The following is a 17,038-nucleotide window of genomic DNA, read 5'->3' on the forward strand; positions in this document are numbered from 1 at the left end:
CACTGAAGTTAAATACTGTGAACAAATGGTGACATCAGGGTAAGACCTTGATATTACAGTTAGTGCACAAGTCGGAGAACTAGATTTTCACCAAAAAAAAAAAAAAAAAAACTCTACTGCATCCTCTTTTCCTTCTGCTTCTGGGCCATCAGGATACATTGTGCCCTTCAATGAGAGCACCAGATATATTTCCATATGATAAGAATAGTACAGTACAAAGTTCTAATTAACCCCTCTATTAAAGATTTGTGCCTTATTGCCTGCCAGCTCTGTGTCTAGTTGTGGCTGAATCTTTTCTTTGATTCTAACCTTGCAATAGCAGTGTTAACAATTGATGCAACTTATGGAGCTACGAAAATATATTAATTTAACCACTTAAACACCTTATTATATACCTGTGTAAATAAAAAGAAAATAATTGACAGGATCTAATTAGTTAGATTATTGCTGGATATATTGTTATTGCCATGTTTGCTTACACTCTGCTGACCAACTGACAAAAGCCATTATCTGGAGGCGTATCACATTCACTGTGAAGGATAGCCATTGTATTTTGTTGGACCTCCTACACCTCCTAAATTGATTTGATTAGATACCAATTAGATACCCTGAGAGTCTGTTAAGGGATTCAGGTCGTCACAGCTGTATAATAATAGGACTCGGCAGAAAGAGATATTAAATTAAACACTGTTTACACAGGGATTATTTGCTCTACATAGACACCTTGCTGGATACATTTTGAGATTCACTGACTTTTTTTATATGCTGTCCAATTAAATTAAAATGAGGTCACACGTCCATCAGATCATTTCAGTCACATACATGAAGTCACTGCAAATCACTAGACTGTGATTGGACTATGAGCAATTATTTGCTCAGACTAACAATTTTGTTCCACATCCTTCATGCCCCATATTTCAACATTCTGTTTCCTGATGATCATCTGCTCCTCAGTGCCAACATTAAAACAAACATCTGCTTCCTTACACGATCAAGCTGTGCTCAGACCTCTGGAAAGTCGAATCACTTATCTTTTTAGGCACCTTTGCTGCTACAACATCCACTAATCTACTTATTTAAAGTGATATTTAAAAGTTGAGACACTGGGTTCCTGCTGTTATGAACAGCATCAATGAATGAAGCTGTGTTATGACTGCAGATTACTGCTGCATATGATATACACTATTTGCTGTACTAAAGAGGTATCTGATGAAAATAAGAAATGTGGTTCCTCCACCAACTAATTGCAACATTCTTACAGTGTCTAGATTAAGGCTAATCCTAACTAAAACTGCCAAATGGTGTAGTTGGCAACAGACTTTGAGGTCACTAGTGATTGCCCCTTAGCTTTTGCTTTGGCTGGTCCAACAATTCTACTAGCAAACAATGACAAAAAATAGAGCTTGACATCAATTCATGTTTATTCTTATTGAGTACACAGTCTACCTGAAATAAAGTGAGTGTGCTATTTCAAGCAGGCAAATCAGGTGGCGCTGTGCTCTTGATCTGCTAAATATGTCAGCTGTGTACTTGCGTTACAATAACCAACTCAATGGTCTTTCTAGGGTGTCAAACAGAGTAGCTCATTCTTAACTGCCATTTGCGCTGCTGTTGCTTCCTACACATTCATACCCCACCGCTTCACCTGAGGGTTTTATAAAAAGGGAGGTTGTTATAGTTTCTACTAATGCTTTGACTTTGTTCTGCAATAAAAAAATCTACCTTAGAAATGGGCACCATGTTAGTTGTAGCTAATTTACATATTCACATGTACACAATTTATACTTCAAGGTGGTCAAGCTGGTTGGACAACTGTATTTCACTGTTCAACAAGTGTTCGCAATATCATTTTTAAAAAAGACCTATACAAAAAGGACACAGCATATAAAGATGGTTCTGAATAATCATTATCAGTAATATTGATAGCGGATTATGTGGATTCACATTCCCGTGTACAAACACTTTCTTCCCTTTGAAGTCAGTGGTTGTACTATTGGGAGATTTTTTACTGAGGCAAGGGATGTTCGTATATCCAGTCCACCCACACTCACCTTACAATCACATTTCAAAACTTTTTTCATAACTTCAAACCAGTTTCTCATGAATATAATTGTGTAGTGTAATACAGATCAGATTGGCGAATAGCATTTTTTCGCACATCCAAACCCCAAAGTGAATTAACTTAAAGCAACATTCAAACAATAGCCTTCAGCAGTTGTATTATTCTGCAGTGACTTGGCAACAGTGAACAGACTCTGCTGCCCAGAAAGCTTATAATGTGATATAATCTAACACAAAAGTTCTGATTTCGTTTATGAAGGCGACAATTTAATTTGTGTTAAGACCACCAGAGTGACAGTAATTCAACCATGTTAATCTTTGATTATGTAATTTGTGCTTAGACTGCATATGTAAGGGCCCCTGTAAGGTCCACCCGCTGAAAAGGTCTGTGTGACAAAGAGCCATTTACAGCCACTTGTCCCTGATTGGCATGATGGTGCCACAACAACAAAGAGCAGGACTGGCTCATAAAACAATTTAAAGCTCTTACTAAAATTCGTCATGTTAATGCTGCATGAACACAGGGCGATTAGTAACTGACATGCCACTGATAAGATCATTTGACAAATAGCAATGAACTATTCACACATCTGACTTAGACCCTGGAGAGCTGATGAGTGATATAACTGCACTTGGTCTTAATAAGTGGTTAGTGGGAAAGGGGCATCTATGTTGAGAGACAATGCATCTCATCCCTGGGTTTTAATGGAAATGTGGCAATTAGCCTGGATAAGTGCAATTCTACGAGCAATTTGATGTAATTAAAAACCCAGTCGGCTCACAGTCCTATTCTTCTGGTGGTCTGATGTGACTCGTGTCTCTTAATGTGGCCATCTCTTAAGGAGTCCCCAGAGTTGTGAGTCTAAATGGTTGACTTTGTGTTAAGGAAAGTTAATCTCCACCTCTGAACATTTAGACATATGCTTAACTTAATTCTACTTTGGGAAAGAAAATGTATAATTGATCAGTGCCAATAAACACCAAAACTATTCAATAGATTACACAAAAACCATTAACAAAAATTGATATTTTCTGTGGCAGTACTGTGGGCAATATATTATAAATCAGACCACTAGTAACTGAATCTTCAAAAACATTCTCTGCATTCAAATGCAAACCGTAATACATAAGCTGGCCACGTTTTTAAAAAGGTGGATCTTAATGAGAAACAGATAGCACTTCACTTTCCATCAAGCTAGGTTGAGTATTGCATAAAGTCCAAAAGATAATTTGGATCTCACCAACAAATCCATAAGTCATTTCAACTAATCAAGCACTAATGCATCATGTTTGTGCAATTGTTCCAGTCAATTACAACTTATCAGTAACAGGCCGAGAGAGGGAATGCACCCCATTAGGCCGCTTGGCGTTTATTAGCTTCTGATGTTTACTGAAATTGACTAATCGACTGCACTATGGTAAAAAACAATGAGAGTAAAAGCCCAGGAGGCCTTGTATAATTTTCTGTCTGTAGTACAGCCTAAATGTTGAGATGTTGGGCTGCTCTTAGTGTTGGAGAGAAACCCAGGAAATAAAAGAAGATCCTTTATCATCGAAAGCACAGCACCAGATTCACTTTAATTGGAATGGCAGGCCAGCCAATCCTTTGTGAAAATCCAAACCACCCATGGAAGACTCTGAATGTAATTTGTGATGGACAGATTTTCCTAGAGAGAAAACACAATCTCAAAACAATGAATGTGTCATTTGAGGTGCAGCCATCTGATTAACCAGTCAATCAGCAGAAATTTCAGCGTGTAGACACTGCACGAAGGCTGCTAGGCTTTACAAAGCTTTGACATCAGGTGAAGAAATGACAGCATTAAAATAACCACCTACACATTGGCAGTATTTTACATGCCCACCCCTGGCATATCCTGGCATTGTCTGTGTAACACACGCCTAGCTACTAAAGAGGCAGTAACCATATATCATAATTGGGCATTGTTGGCATTCTAACTCTTTCTGTCTAGTATTCAAAAGCCTCCCTCTCTCCCTTCTCCCTTCCCATCACCTTTCAAACATCCTTAGGCATCACAGCTTGCAGTCATTGGGCATGCACAGAGGCAATGAGCAGCAAAGCTCAATCATTCCAGTGCAACTCTCCAGGCTCATTTGTTTCAGGCAGAAATGGAGGCTCTGTACAATAATATAGTGTATATGGTTATCTGCATTGCTCGGTGATAAAAAAAAAACAAAAAAAAAAAACAGGCATTAAAATCCTGTGAAGAGGATCACCACCCAACCTTGTCGATTGTGTACACTCAGCACGCAGCAGCAACAACTATACACAGAAATATGATGGGAGTGAAAAGACCCGCAGACACAGAATGAATCTTCGGAGACACTAACACTGATGTCAGCTCATCTGCACCCTAAAACAATAAATGGAAGCAAGAGGCATCATGGATGATTTTACATTCATTTCACGCTTGGTGCCACAATGATCCAAGAGGCATCTGTGCCCACAAAATGGCAGCTTAAGCTCAGCGCTTATTCGCTCAGGGCTTTGCATGCTTTGCATGGATTTTATTAGTGAGCGCCTCTGGGGTGTCAGAGTGTGCAACTCAAGATTGTCTTCGCCTGGTAGCCGAGAAGTAGCTTGGGGAGAATCAGTGTCCACTTCTAATAACTAATAATAAAGTCGCCATTGTAGTTTCAGGCAAGATGTTTTGTTTTCTGGTGTTGACCATTAGTATGTCGCAATTCTATCCCTTAGGAAGCTGAAGAGATATTGCATTCACAGAACAAGATGTCATTCATCACGTGGTCTGTACCAGCTGTTGCTCTGAAGGGGTTTTGGTACATGCAATGTTAACTGAAAAGTGCATTATAGGACGACTTATATTAAATAATACCTGAAAATAAATTATCTAATTTGAATAAAGGAATCTATTAATGCAAAGACATACAGCACACCAGTACTTAGCTGGAAGACAATAATGTTGGCAGGATCGACTACAGGACAGAATTTGATTATCACATTTTCTTTTCCAATTTTCAAATTTGGAACAAAAAATGTGAGATGAAGGAGAAAAACAAGGGGAAACATTTAAACAGAGGGACTGGGTGACATGGAAAAGAACATATGAGAGAACGACAGGCAGAACAGTAGCAAGTGAAAAAAAGAAAAACTTTCCTTTACCTCTCCTTGACTTTGAGGGTGTTTACAATATGGCTGGATCAAAAGAGGACCTTGTACAGTGACGCTGACTTAATTCTCAATTCACTGACAAGTAGCACTCGAAAAGTATAGCTTCAGAATTGGCGGCTAGGAGTATGTAGCTGCTGCAAGTACAACAATTACTCAGGAGGTATTATGGACGTCAGCTAGCATGCAAAACGCATTGGCTTCCAGGTTAAACTCTCTTCAGTAAGTGTAGTAGTCAGTCACTCTAAACAGAAAAGGCACAGATGAGAAAAAAATTTAATAGACTCGTCTTCAACAATGCCTTTATGTTTCTTAAATGAAAAAAGTGCCATCCTATTAACCTACTTCCTCCTGCACTGCAACTGTGACAGCATGTCACAAGCTGTGTGCCTGTTTTGTGCCCTTTTGTCCTGAGCAAAAAAATCCAGGCCATCCTTTTATGCAGTAACTACTTCAGCCTGAGGTAAAAGGAAGCAGGAGTGTTTATTATGATTTTAAATATCCCATCAAGGTCTTGTGATGGATTGACACTGGCAATGGGGAGAGGAGCTGTCTGTTTACCGTGATGTGAGACACAAGGCAGGGGGGAGGAGAGACACAGCAGTGTTCCGTCTACATGAATGCAGCCTGGTAGCTGTTGCCTTGGGCATGCTATTGAGTGACGCGGAGGACACATTATGCAGCGGCCGCATCGTTATTCTTTTCTTCCATAAACAGTTCAACAGTTGAATAAGGAATCTTGTCAACTGGCAGTGGAAAAACACTGGTAGACATGCCAAGTAAAATACAGGCCAAGAAAGGTTTTTTGCCAATCTGGAAAGTAGCACACCACTTAAGTGTATGACATTTCTGAAAAGCAAGAGAATAATCTGATATTGATATTTAGTCAAGCAATCAATTGCATATGCATTCTGACTGTCAAAGAAAAAGGACAACTGATTTAACTTGCAAAAACAGCCATGAGTGAATGAGAAACACTGAGATATCTTAATTATGAATGAAAGGAAGACACTCTGTTTGAACTGGCTCCTTGTGGTGCAGCACTATGAATGAACCCTACAGTGTGGCACAGGTAATGGGCCCTGGTTTTTCAGTTCCTCCCGGGAGGGGTTGGCAGGAAAGAGAGAGGGGGTTGTTAGACAGAAGCGGGCTATAAGAGAGGGGGGAGCCGAGAAACCATGACAGAGCTATCCATGCAAGCTAATGGAAACCACATTCTTCTTCCTGTTTTCTTGTGCATTAACAGCTGCAAGGTCTCCTACCTTTGCAACCCTGATTGTCCTGGCAGCGACAGCAGGTGCCCCAGCCATCTAGATCTCAACAGCCAGGCTTATCCAGTGCTTTTAACACCTGATTCAGGAATATCCTTCGCTTTTAAAAAGCCTTTCGCGCAACTTTCTCCACAGTCCCAAACAGCGCACATCATCCCTGCCACCACTCTCCGTCATATCTGAATGTCACAGGCAATTCTCAGCTCTAGGCAAACGGAAGAGAGGGATGGAAGGAGAGAGGGAGAGGTGGCCCAGATAAAAGCCCCATAGAACTGCAGATACCAAAACAGCACCAGATAGGCCTCCCCCTGCAGGTAATGATCTTGGATAACTTTAACCTTCATGTGTCCTGACCTTCCACAGAGGAGGAAGGGAAAGCCAACAACCCCCTAAATGACCCGACGACTGCAGTGGGTGCAATTTCATGAAGTGTTTATTTCTCTGGTTTAGACACAGAAATTGGCATCTCCTCCACCAGATGCACCGTGCTTTCATTAGGAGGCTGTGTCATACCTCTAGACATGACTGACTCTGTGATCAATTAGCCTAATAGCTGCCTTGCTGAGGTGCTCCAGGTGAGAACTGGCTGCCGATGTCACAAATTAATCACCTGAGTTAGCCTAATTAATTAAGCCTCTGGTGGGGGCTGATAACGACTCTCCCAAGAGCATCTAAATTGGTGGTCCGCATCCCTGACATTTGGCTTGGTAGATAACGACTATAGCTAAAAGAAGCATATACAGGGCTTGTGCTGGCTTTCACCCTTAAAAAAGAAGCAGAGGTCTTAATGGATTGTACAATTACTCAATTAGTTGATTCACATGTTAATATGCTCGTCTATTACTTTGCTGTTATACTATGGATGTGTGAATGAATAGTTTTGATTGGTAAGAAATTACATAGGTTTTATGTGCAATAAATTAACCAATACTGTAAGTAGACATTAATACATTTGTACAATACACACAAAGATCTTAGTTTATAAGGACTGCCTGCACAATATCATGTGATAAAATAAAATACCAAGGCAATAAACTATAGATTTGCGAATTTTTTGAAGTTCAATGTATGCTTACATTTTAACCCCTTAACCAAAAAAAATACATCTTTGAAAAACCACTGGATCATGTCTGATGTTGCGCTCTTCAATCAAAACTCGCCCGACTGAATTAGTCTAAGAGGGATTAAACAATTACATCTAAATATCTCCTCTGTGCTATATTACCGTTTTCTCTTGGAGTAGCAGTACAGTTTTTATGGCGGCCAACAGAGGCCCTCATCTCTCAAAAAGGGACCATCTCCCTGGGAGAAGAAACGTTTTACACACAGCAGGGATTCCATTAGGAACACTCTCATGAGGGACAAGCACCACCTTGTGTTGGACAATTGTACTACATACACACACAAAAATGAATCTAAACTTTGGCTACAGCAAACAACCAGATCATTATGATTATTGAGGCGTAACTACTTCAGTCAAAGAATATGTCACGACACATACCAAACCTCCACACTCCTGTGTCTTTATCAGATTGTGACTGTTGAAGGCGCCTAACTCATTCTCTTTATTTTGTCCAGGTGAAAGCCAGAGGGCATTTCTCAGATTACATGCAAAACCTGCTTAACTCTGATTCAGGTAACAGCCTCATTAGTCTGCCCCCTGCCCATATCTGGCCCTCTCGTCACCCTTAGGCACCTGCCGTTTGCCACAGGTGGGCATGTAATTGCTCTGTGGCATGGTCATGTTCGGAGTGGTTAGGAGAGAGCAGCCTCACTAATGAGGCTGCTCAGCGTGATGCTTCTCCACTGCTGAAAAATGTATGTGTATGAGTGTGTATGCAGGTGTGTGGGACCACATACATCTGGTATACTGCTGTATTACAACACAGCTGCTTGCTGCAGCGTCAGAGACAGAGAAAAAAAAACAAGGAAAGAAAAGAGAGCTAAAGTTTGAGTCAAACAGAAAGGTAAAATTGTACTTGGAGAAACTGATTTATTTCTGCTTTTGTTAGAGCTCGGGGTGCAACTACATTGCTTTTTCAAAAATATGCACACACAATTAGTATGGCACAAAAGCTGTGCACATGTACTTTATACGTGGTTGGCAAAACGGCAAATATAATTCAGTGGTAGCTGTCATTTTTCACCTTTTCACAAGCAAATTGGTTAGAAAGGGTATCTATCAATTTTACCACCATGTGGTCTGACAGTGGACTACTGTCAAATAACTTGGTATGGAGGACACACATACTGTATGCATGATCACTTTGTAGTCGTCATTATTCACCCTGTTTATGATATAAGCTGTGCGGTCTGAAGGACGGTTTGAATACTTACTAGTGGTGCATTGTTTGTAAGTGGCCTCGCCTTGAGTGCTGCTCCTGGCCTGCTCTTCGCCTGCAGTGTGCTGCTTTCTGGTTGCCACAGTACCTGGAGCTGCCGTCAGCGGAGCTGGCGTCTGGAGGTCTGCGGTGATCATGCAGGATCAGTTAACAACAACAAACAATGCTCTTTGTGTGTGTATGTGCAAATTGTGTGCATGTGTAAATGGGAAAACCCTTCTGAAATATACTGCTGGTAGGATAGTGTTTGTGGATGTGTGTATGAACACCAGGGACTAGGAAGGCACTTTGACAGACAATAAAACAAATGTGATCCGACAGGAAAGGATGACCAAGGGGCTGTGATATGGTGAGTGAGGTACAGCCGCATGTCAATCATCACAAATATAACTACTAGAGTAGTATTATTATGGCTTTTTATATGTTTGACTCCGAGAGCTTGAGTGTGACAGGAATGAAAAACAGAGGTGGAGTGTGGAGGCATGCAAGCCCCTGAAAATGAGACATTTCAACTCTGACATCAATTGGTGTTTAAGTTTTTGGCCAAATCTATCACAGCTCCTTTCATCTCGTCACGGGGGAGAAAATCCCCACAGATGCACTGTGGGTTTTGCACACTGCTGCAATTGGACATCATGCCGTGCTGGGCTAATTGATAGCTTTATAGCTGGACCTTGACTGGAAGATGAAATATTTACACTGCTGTATTCCTCCTCTCAGGCAGTTGACTTCTGCTCCTGCAATATTCATTTAGCATCCTGTGCTGTTAGATGCTAAAAGAGGAAATCAAAAGCAACAGAGTGACTTGTGAAAATTGCTTCCTCTTTGATAAGTTTCCCGCATGACATGGAAGAGTCAGGCCTCTGCGGCTTAAGTCAGAAGTCAATAGGCCCTCAGGGGGTAGGGCTGTGCATACTGTAGATAATTTTTTTAAGAGAAAAATTGGGGCTTCTTATGCAGTACCCTCAGTACACTGGTGAGCTTTTTAACATTTCTACAAATTTTACAGGAAGACGACAGACCAGAAGTACTAAATAATGTGTGAAAGTGTTTCCTCTCTTTGAATGGGTAAAGATAAAGTACATTGCATGGGGAGAGAACTATGTAATTTGATGTATTTCGTATGGAGGAGAATAGTTTTGTTTTCTCATGAGGTGCAAGGACGGAGATCCATTCATGGACAACCAATAAAATAATGGTTAGATCTTTTCCGACTCTGTAGTCTTGGCGAAATATTGTATAATTTACTGCAATTGTAATTCTTCCATTGTTCTCTTGTCATGTTAGTGCAGAGACCAGCAGTAACACTGCTTGTCCTTTTCCTTTCCATAGCCATCTGTAATCCAGGTTTATGCAATATTTTGTCTATAACCTGCAGATGTGCTTGCACATACACAAACACATGCTGTTTTGGCAAGCACACAGCTGGACCTTGTTAAATGTAAAGGAGTTTTGTTAATTAGCCTACTCTAGTATGGACATGTAGTATGGAAAAAATATTCATATGTGATTAAATGTCTGACCACTTACACAAGACAGTACTTAAAAGCTTAGGTATATAATTTCACTGCATCATATGTGTATGTTTCTATGTGCACCAAGCTAACTTAGATTTACACTAAATCCACTCAGCATCGCTTGGGGCTGTTTGGTGAGTGTACAGATGCAGAGTGCCGGGCAGACAGCTAGCACAGAAGGTACTGTCTGGAACACTGGAGCCTCGGGCATTGCTCTTTTTCTGCGCCACATACTCTACATTAAAAACTGACTGCTCCATCAAGTATTACTGGGCTACCCTACAGATTGTTTTTTTCCCAAAAGCATGTTTCTGTTCTCCGAAATAATCAATCAGAGAAGTTCTACAAAATAAGAGAGGGGGTGAGAGGGGAGGCTGGGAACTACACAGCCAACACAGACTGAATAGGCCTCATTATTCAAGCGAGTGAGTATTCTTCCAAATATATACATTTGCCATATATTCAGATAAACAAGCGATGCTCGGTTCAGAGTTATTAGTCTGCTCTACCAATAATATCATGCAAACAACAATCCCTAGATGAAGAGGGCTGTGTAGTCAAAATAAGTATTTATCAAGTAGCATCAGTTAGTAGAGTTTATGATCTTGCAAAACTTTGTTTTTCATAAGAGGCTAATTAAGGATATGCTGTTTACACATGGTTAGAGAGAGAGATTCCCATTTTATGGTGTCCCACTTTCCCTGCACAACAGTTTAGAGAGTTTACTTTTAGGTACAACAGCTAGTATGCCTTATTTAAATCAATAAAAAACGTTCCCTCCATTATGCTTTGTTTAAGTGATTTTCTTACCCCTCTTCTTGCGTGCCTCCTTGATCTCTTCACACATGCGGTCGAACTCGGGGTCCAGCTCGGAGGCAAATATAGCATGGGCTGTGTCCTTTAAACTGCATGCTCGGTGCCTGATCACCTTGTCTGAGAAAGAAGGAGACAGTGAAACATAACACTAGAGTCACACGACACAAAAATGTGGTTTTCTATGAGAGCATGTGTTCAAGGGCATGTCCTTTGTTACACAGGATGTAAACCAGTATCTCTGCCATGGTATTATAACAGTTTTTAGATAATAGTCTTTTTCGCCTGTCGACAAGGCTTGTGTAGAAATGTAGTTTGCAGTTTTATGTTGCATGTTCTCGACATCCTATCGTGTATAAGGCAAAGATTCGATGGCAAGCCCTCCCCATTTCGCTGTATCTGTGAGAAAAGGGATTGTAGCATTTTCTCACAGTAAGAATAAAAGGATAGACCTGGCTTTGGTGAGAAATGTTGGCAGGCAGAAATCAGACATGCATGAAGTCTTGATAACACCACTTTGTCCGTTTAAGACAAAGGTGGGTGCATACAGTACACACTGTACTGCTGTACAGTATACATGCAATCTGAAATATTTTTTAAATGCATACTCATTCACTCCTTCAACCTTTTTTAACTCTCATGCCTCTTTTCCTTGAGCTGTACCACAGCATCATTAAATCCTCCTTTTCCTCTGCTCCTGCATCCACGGAGGAAAAAATAAACACTGAGCTGAAGAGGGAGGCTAAAAGCACAGCCACTGTAAACAGGCAGTCTCTCATTACAGCAGGCAGAGGGAGAACAGTTCAGGCAGAGAGTGGTAGAGGGGTCACAATCTGCCAGCTTCCTTTGTCTAATTGGAGGATGGCTGGCCTAATTGCGATGGAGGCAATTTGTGTGTATGTATGTGTATGTGCATGCACTTTTCTACTGACAGAGTATGTCTGAGTGTGTGTAAATGAAAGTGGGCAGAAATGCCTGTCAGTGGAAAAGGTGTCAAAGGCCAGTTGGGCTGACGAGAGCTCATCAGCACCCTTATGGGCCCCGCCTAACCTCCCCATCTAGAACAGACAAGAATGTACTGACATACAACGCTGTTGCTTATGCATTCCTTCATAGTCAAAGGGTTGTTATCGCCCTCAAGCAACAAAGAAGTCTCTATGACACAGAGACACATTGTGCAGCACCGAGATATCAGCCTTTTTAACATAACAAAGTAATTATTTAGCAAGGTGAGGAGGTAGAAGACAAGGAAGCCAAAATGATTGTACATGGAGGACAGTAAGATAAAGATAGTATGAAGGACAAGGAGAAAGAGACCACTGACGGATAATGAGGCTTTTTCCCAACACTTTGTGAGCTAGTGTAGAACTTCCCCAGCAGCGTAATTGTGCAGGGTCTGGGCGATATTCCCTGGGCCAAACACTGGGTGAGCAGGCAAGAGGCTTCGTTAGTCTTCTTTATTAAACTGCCTAATTGCATTTTTCCCCTTTAGTGTATCATTTGTAGACCCTGCATTCCAACAAATGACCCAGACCCTCGCCTGCAAAGACAGAGATATGATTTATTCATTTGGGCTGGCAGAGAATTGCTTCCCATTAGTTTCAGGCAGCTATATCTGTGCCTTGCGAGGGAACCGGAGTCGCTAAACACACAAGGCGAGAATTAAAATGGTCACATCAATTGAATGGTCTGAAGGCCTACTGTATGTATCTTTCAGTTAACATCATGGCATGGCTGATGAGCATTTGATTTAGGTAGAAAGTCTTGTTCTTTGATGCAACAAGCTCTTCTCAGCTTTCTCCACCATTTTTCCATGTTATCTTTTGAATGCAAACACAAACATACATCTCTCTTCACATGGTCTTTTCCCTGTTATGCAAGCATGCATCCCCTTTAAACAATAAGTATAAATCCAATTTGTTTGTCAGCTATTGCAACATAGCTGACAAATAAATTGGATTTACGCCTGTGCACGTCTTTGTTTGTTTCTGTGTCGTTGTGTGTTTTTGTGTTTTCCAGCACTCATTATGAAGCCCATACTAGGCTTTGGAAAAGGTGCTGAGATGGGATGAAGTAAAAAATCAGTTCAAATTGCAAGACAAGACACAATTAAATTTTCATGCATATGCAGCCTTTTCCAGCTACGAAGCAAGAATTACACTGTGGAAATGCTATTTTCAGTTGGGGCTGTATGCACTTTACTTCATTTGAATTTCCAAGTTGAAGAAAAACATCTCGAGGTTCTGTAATTTTACTGCCTGGAAGCCCTCTTCGTAAGTCATTAAGTGTTAAATCTAATTACTTTTTCTTCACACAATGACAGCCAAATGGAATACAACAATAACTACAGAAGCACATGGTCATATTTATTTGGATAGCCCAATGCTGTCTAATTATTAAGGGACTGCCATATGCCATTACAAAAACTAAAGAGTTTCATAGAGAATTTACAAGTGTGACAGGTTATCTGTGGATATTCATCAGCAGCTCGAAGAATACTCTTAAAATTGAGTTTGGGATTAAAAGGAATTATTGACATTTGGGTGAATTTACTTATTTGACCTAGTCCTGGATGTCTCTATGTATTAATAGAGAGAGAGTTCTGTTATTTTTAGTGTTGGGATAAATTGAGTGAGACTACGGATTGGTGACTACAGACACAGAGAGGTTATTACATCAGATCCAAAGTGGTGCATTTCTACATTAATTTATTTTAGAGGCAATCGGGCAGGGGAAAAATACTAAATATCTGATCTGATAATCAGTCCATCCCTAATTTAGTCTATTTTAGCACAAAAAAATGTCAGCTGTTTTGAATTTAATCTTTTATTTTTTACTCGTGGCAGATTGAGTTTAAGTAAAAATAGGCACATGTCTGATGGAGTGCAAGCATATGAACTGTGCCCACATGGATTTTCATGTACATAGCATGTGCATTTACGCACAGTACCCTACATGTATGTGAATGTATGTATTCATGAGCATGCCTGCGGAATTTTCCTCCTCACCTCCAGGATCCTTGTCAGGATTGTATTCTAAAGCGTTACTGCAGATGAGGTCGATGTCCACCAGGAAGTCCTTCACTGTCAGGTACTGAAGGGTATCAATCTTGGTCATGACAGTGGACAGGTCCATAGGCTGCCGAATTACTTCCAGGTAGTCTGACACCTAACACACACGAAAAAGTATATTTTAACAAAGGCTTAAATCGGCAAAACTAAGGTTGAGACCCCAGGGTGCGACTCAATTTCTCCATACTTCTTCAATGTCAACTGGTTTGCTGAAGATGTTGAAACGTTTGTCAGTGGCCAGGCGCTTGGTCACATCCCTGAGAAAGAGCCTGAGTTCCCGTAGTGTGTTATCTTCCTGTTCAGCCAGGCGGCGCTGTTCCTCTGCTGACAGGACTCTTGGGCCTGGAGCCTCTGCCACCAGCAATACCTCTTTACACCTCTCTGTTGAAAGACAAGCAAAAAAAAGTTGGCACCAAAAACAGAGAAATAGTTTGAAATAAAGCTCTAACACCAAGAGAGATCCAGAGATAAAATAAATAATCTTTGTGCGTTTACTTACAGCAGAAAAACACAAAGACAGCTTCGGGCAAAATCACTATACCAACAATGCAAATATAAAATATAAACAATCAGCTCCACGTTGGCTGGAAGCTACCACACAGTCTCATCTCAAACCTGATCCTTGACCATTTCCTTTGAACAGTGTTGCAAATGCAGACCAAAAAATACTTTCCCCAGGAAAAAAAAAGAAAAGCATGTTTTAAGATTCTTGTAGCTGAAGAAAAGCTACTGGGCCACCTTTGTAATACTGGCCACTGCCTTTTATCAGCAACTGCTTTGATGCGCTTCTACCAAGCATACGCGCATTATGTGCAGCACTCAAGTGTGGAGACAACAGGGAATTCCCACATTCACAATTTCTGCAGAATCAAGGTAATCGATAAATTACCGTTATTCGTGAGTCAAACAAATATGTGATTGTAATGAAAGCTAGGTTAACTAAATTTACAGAAATACATGGGACTAGATATCAAACCTCACTTTTTTCCAACTGTTGGTACTTGACAGATAATTTTAAAAAGCAGAAATTTGCTGCGGAGAAGTCAATTTTAAGTCTGACATTCAGTGCAAAAAGTCCCACACACCGTTCACCTCACTTGCATTTTCAAGAATTAATTTTAATAATAACGCTTCGCTACAAAGACCTTCATCAGGTTATCTTTCAGATATTCAAAAAACATTCACTCAGGATCCGACAGTAAGTGCACCTCCAAGCCCACACTCTTAACCACAGGGGTTTCACTTGAGACCATCGGTAAATTACTGTTGGATTGAGACAAAGCCAAAATTACTTTCACTACCTTCGTGCTGAATTGCCCATATCAAATAAAAAATAACACTCCCAGGGTGTTTTCACACAGACCAAGAGAACAAATCATACATTGTTGCATCAGTTCTGATCCAGTTCCTGTTCACATTGACTTTTAACAGGCAAATCAAGAGGAGTACACTTGATAGTCATACAGACTGACAGGCAGCTTAATGATTGGAAAGTTTTGGCAAAGTGTTATCCTGCATAATTCAAATCAAACTCCACAGCAGCTTAAGCATCACTTTAATGTTTCTGATGTGTAATGGCGTCCTTTAATCTTTGTTGTAAGAAATAGCCCCCAAAGAAATAACTGATAATAAGCATTAGCAGTATTACTAGAGCGCAATTAGACCCCATGTTAAGAATAATGACTAACAGGTAGAGACAGCATGAAAAAGAGGCATCTTGTACTGTAATGATTCAGGGTTTATCATTGTTGGATCGCCATCAGTGCATGGAGTAGGATATAGCACAGCAGTTTTTTCAGCTTTTGACCACTAATCAGGGAAAATGTGCTACCATAAAATTATATTACATAAACATGCGACTTATAGGCTACAGATCGATTATAAGATCACTCAACAGTTCACGATCAGCAGATGGATTCATGAGTAATTAAGCTTTCCATATCAGGCTAAAATCCCACATCTTTTATGAAAAATCATGTGGTTGGTTCCTTTGCTTTCACACCACAAACAAACCGCACCAGAGTCTGCTTGGAAACAACCAAGAACCACCTCGTCAAGCAGTCTTGGACCGGTTTGTTTGGTCTGCACCAGAGTTCGTTTGACAGCTTAGCACACCAGCTCAAACCAAACTAAACAGGAAAACAGGTGTCTGTTTTGACCGAACCAAACAAATTGAGTGTGAAGGGACCATATATTGGACTCCCACCTATTTTGAATGCCAATTTCTTATTAATTTATTTTACTTAAATATTTGAATAGAAAATCCTTACAGTATTTCAAAAGATCCCATGTTTTTTGACCCAGTTACTCCAAATACTGAACTGAACTACTGCAATATACAAATAGGACACACATCTTTTTTATTGGATTTTAGTGCTTATTAAAATTCAGCTTATTTTAAAATAGCTTCCATGTGTTGTGAACCACCTGTTGGCATCTTTTTAATTTTCACAACGGAAAGTTAATTTCCTTCATCATTCTTGTCTCTGCTTTTCCCATCAGGTTCTGTGCCCTTTTGTTTTAACAAAAAAAAAAAACTTTAACGGAGCCACAAGAGTGAAATGTGCCCAGAAAGATTGTGCAATCTGCAATTGAGGACTTCATTTTTATTTTTTTTATTCCTGTGCCAAAATAAACACTGTTGGATATTTGACAGACATTTACTCCAGCGATTGTATCATTTATCACAATCTTGTTCCATCTTGGTATACAATTTAAATCCCTTTGGACACTTTCGTCTGTCATATCACATTTCTTTACAGCACTCTAAAAGGTGCACGCATCAACTGTGCATGCCACGCACGTTCTCCAG

At 40.3% G+C, this 17,038-nt stretch overlaps 1 protein-coding gene across 1 annotated transcript in view; it reads right to left on the reverse strand.

The window, feature by feature from the left end:
* atad2b (ATPase family AAA domain containing 2B) overlaps nucleotides 1–17,038 on the reverse strand; it is a 67,817-nt gene that overhangs the window by 31,542 nt on the left and 19,237 nt on the right. The window contains exons 21-24 of the mRNA XM_073492795.1: nucleotides 14,414–14,607; nucleotides 14,164–14,323; nucleotides 11,153–11,275; nucleotides 8,821–8,949 (exon numbers count right to left, since the gene is read on the reverse strand). Coding sequence (XP_073348896.1) covers nucleotides 8,821–8,949; nucleotides 11,153–11,275; nucleotides 14,164–14,323; nucleotides 14,414–14,607 — 606 coding nt within the window. The remainder of the gene's footprint in view (nucleotides 1–8,820; nucleotides 8,950–11,152; nucleotides 11,276–14,163; nucleotides 14,324–14,413; nucleotides 14,608–17,038) is intronic.

This window comes from Pagrus major, chromosome 22, assembly GCF_040436345.1.
Source record: "Pagrus major chromosome 22, Pma_NU_1.0".
Taxonomy (NCBI): domain Eukaryota; kingdom Metazoa; phylum Chordata; class Actinopteri; order Spariformes; family Sparidae; genus Pagrus; species Pagrus major.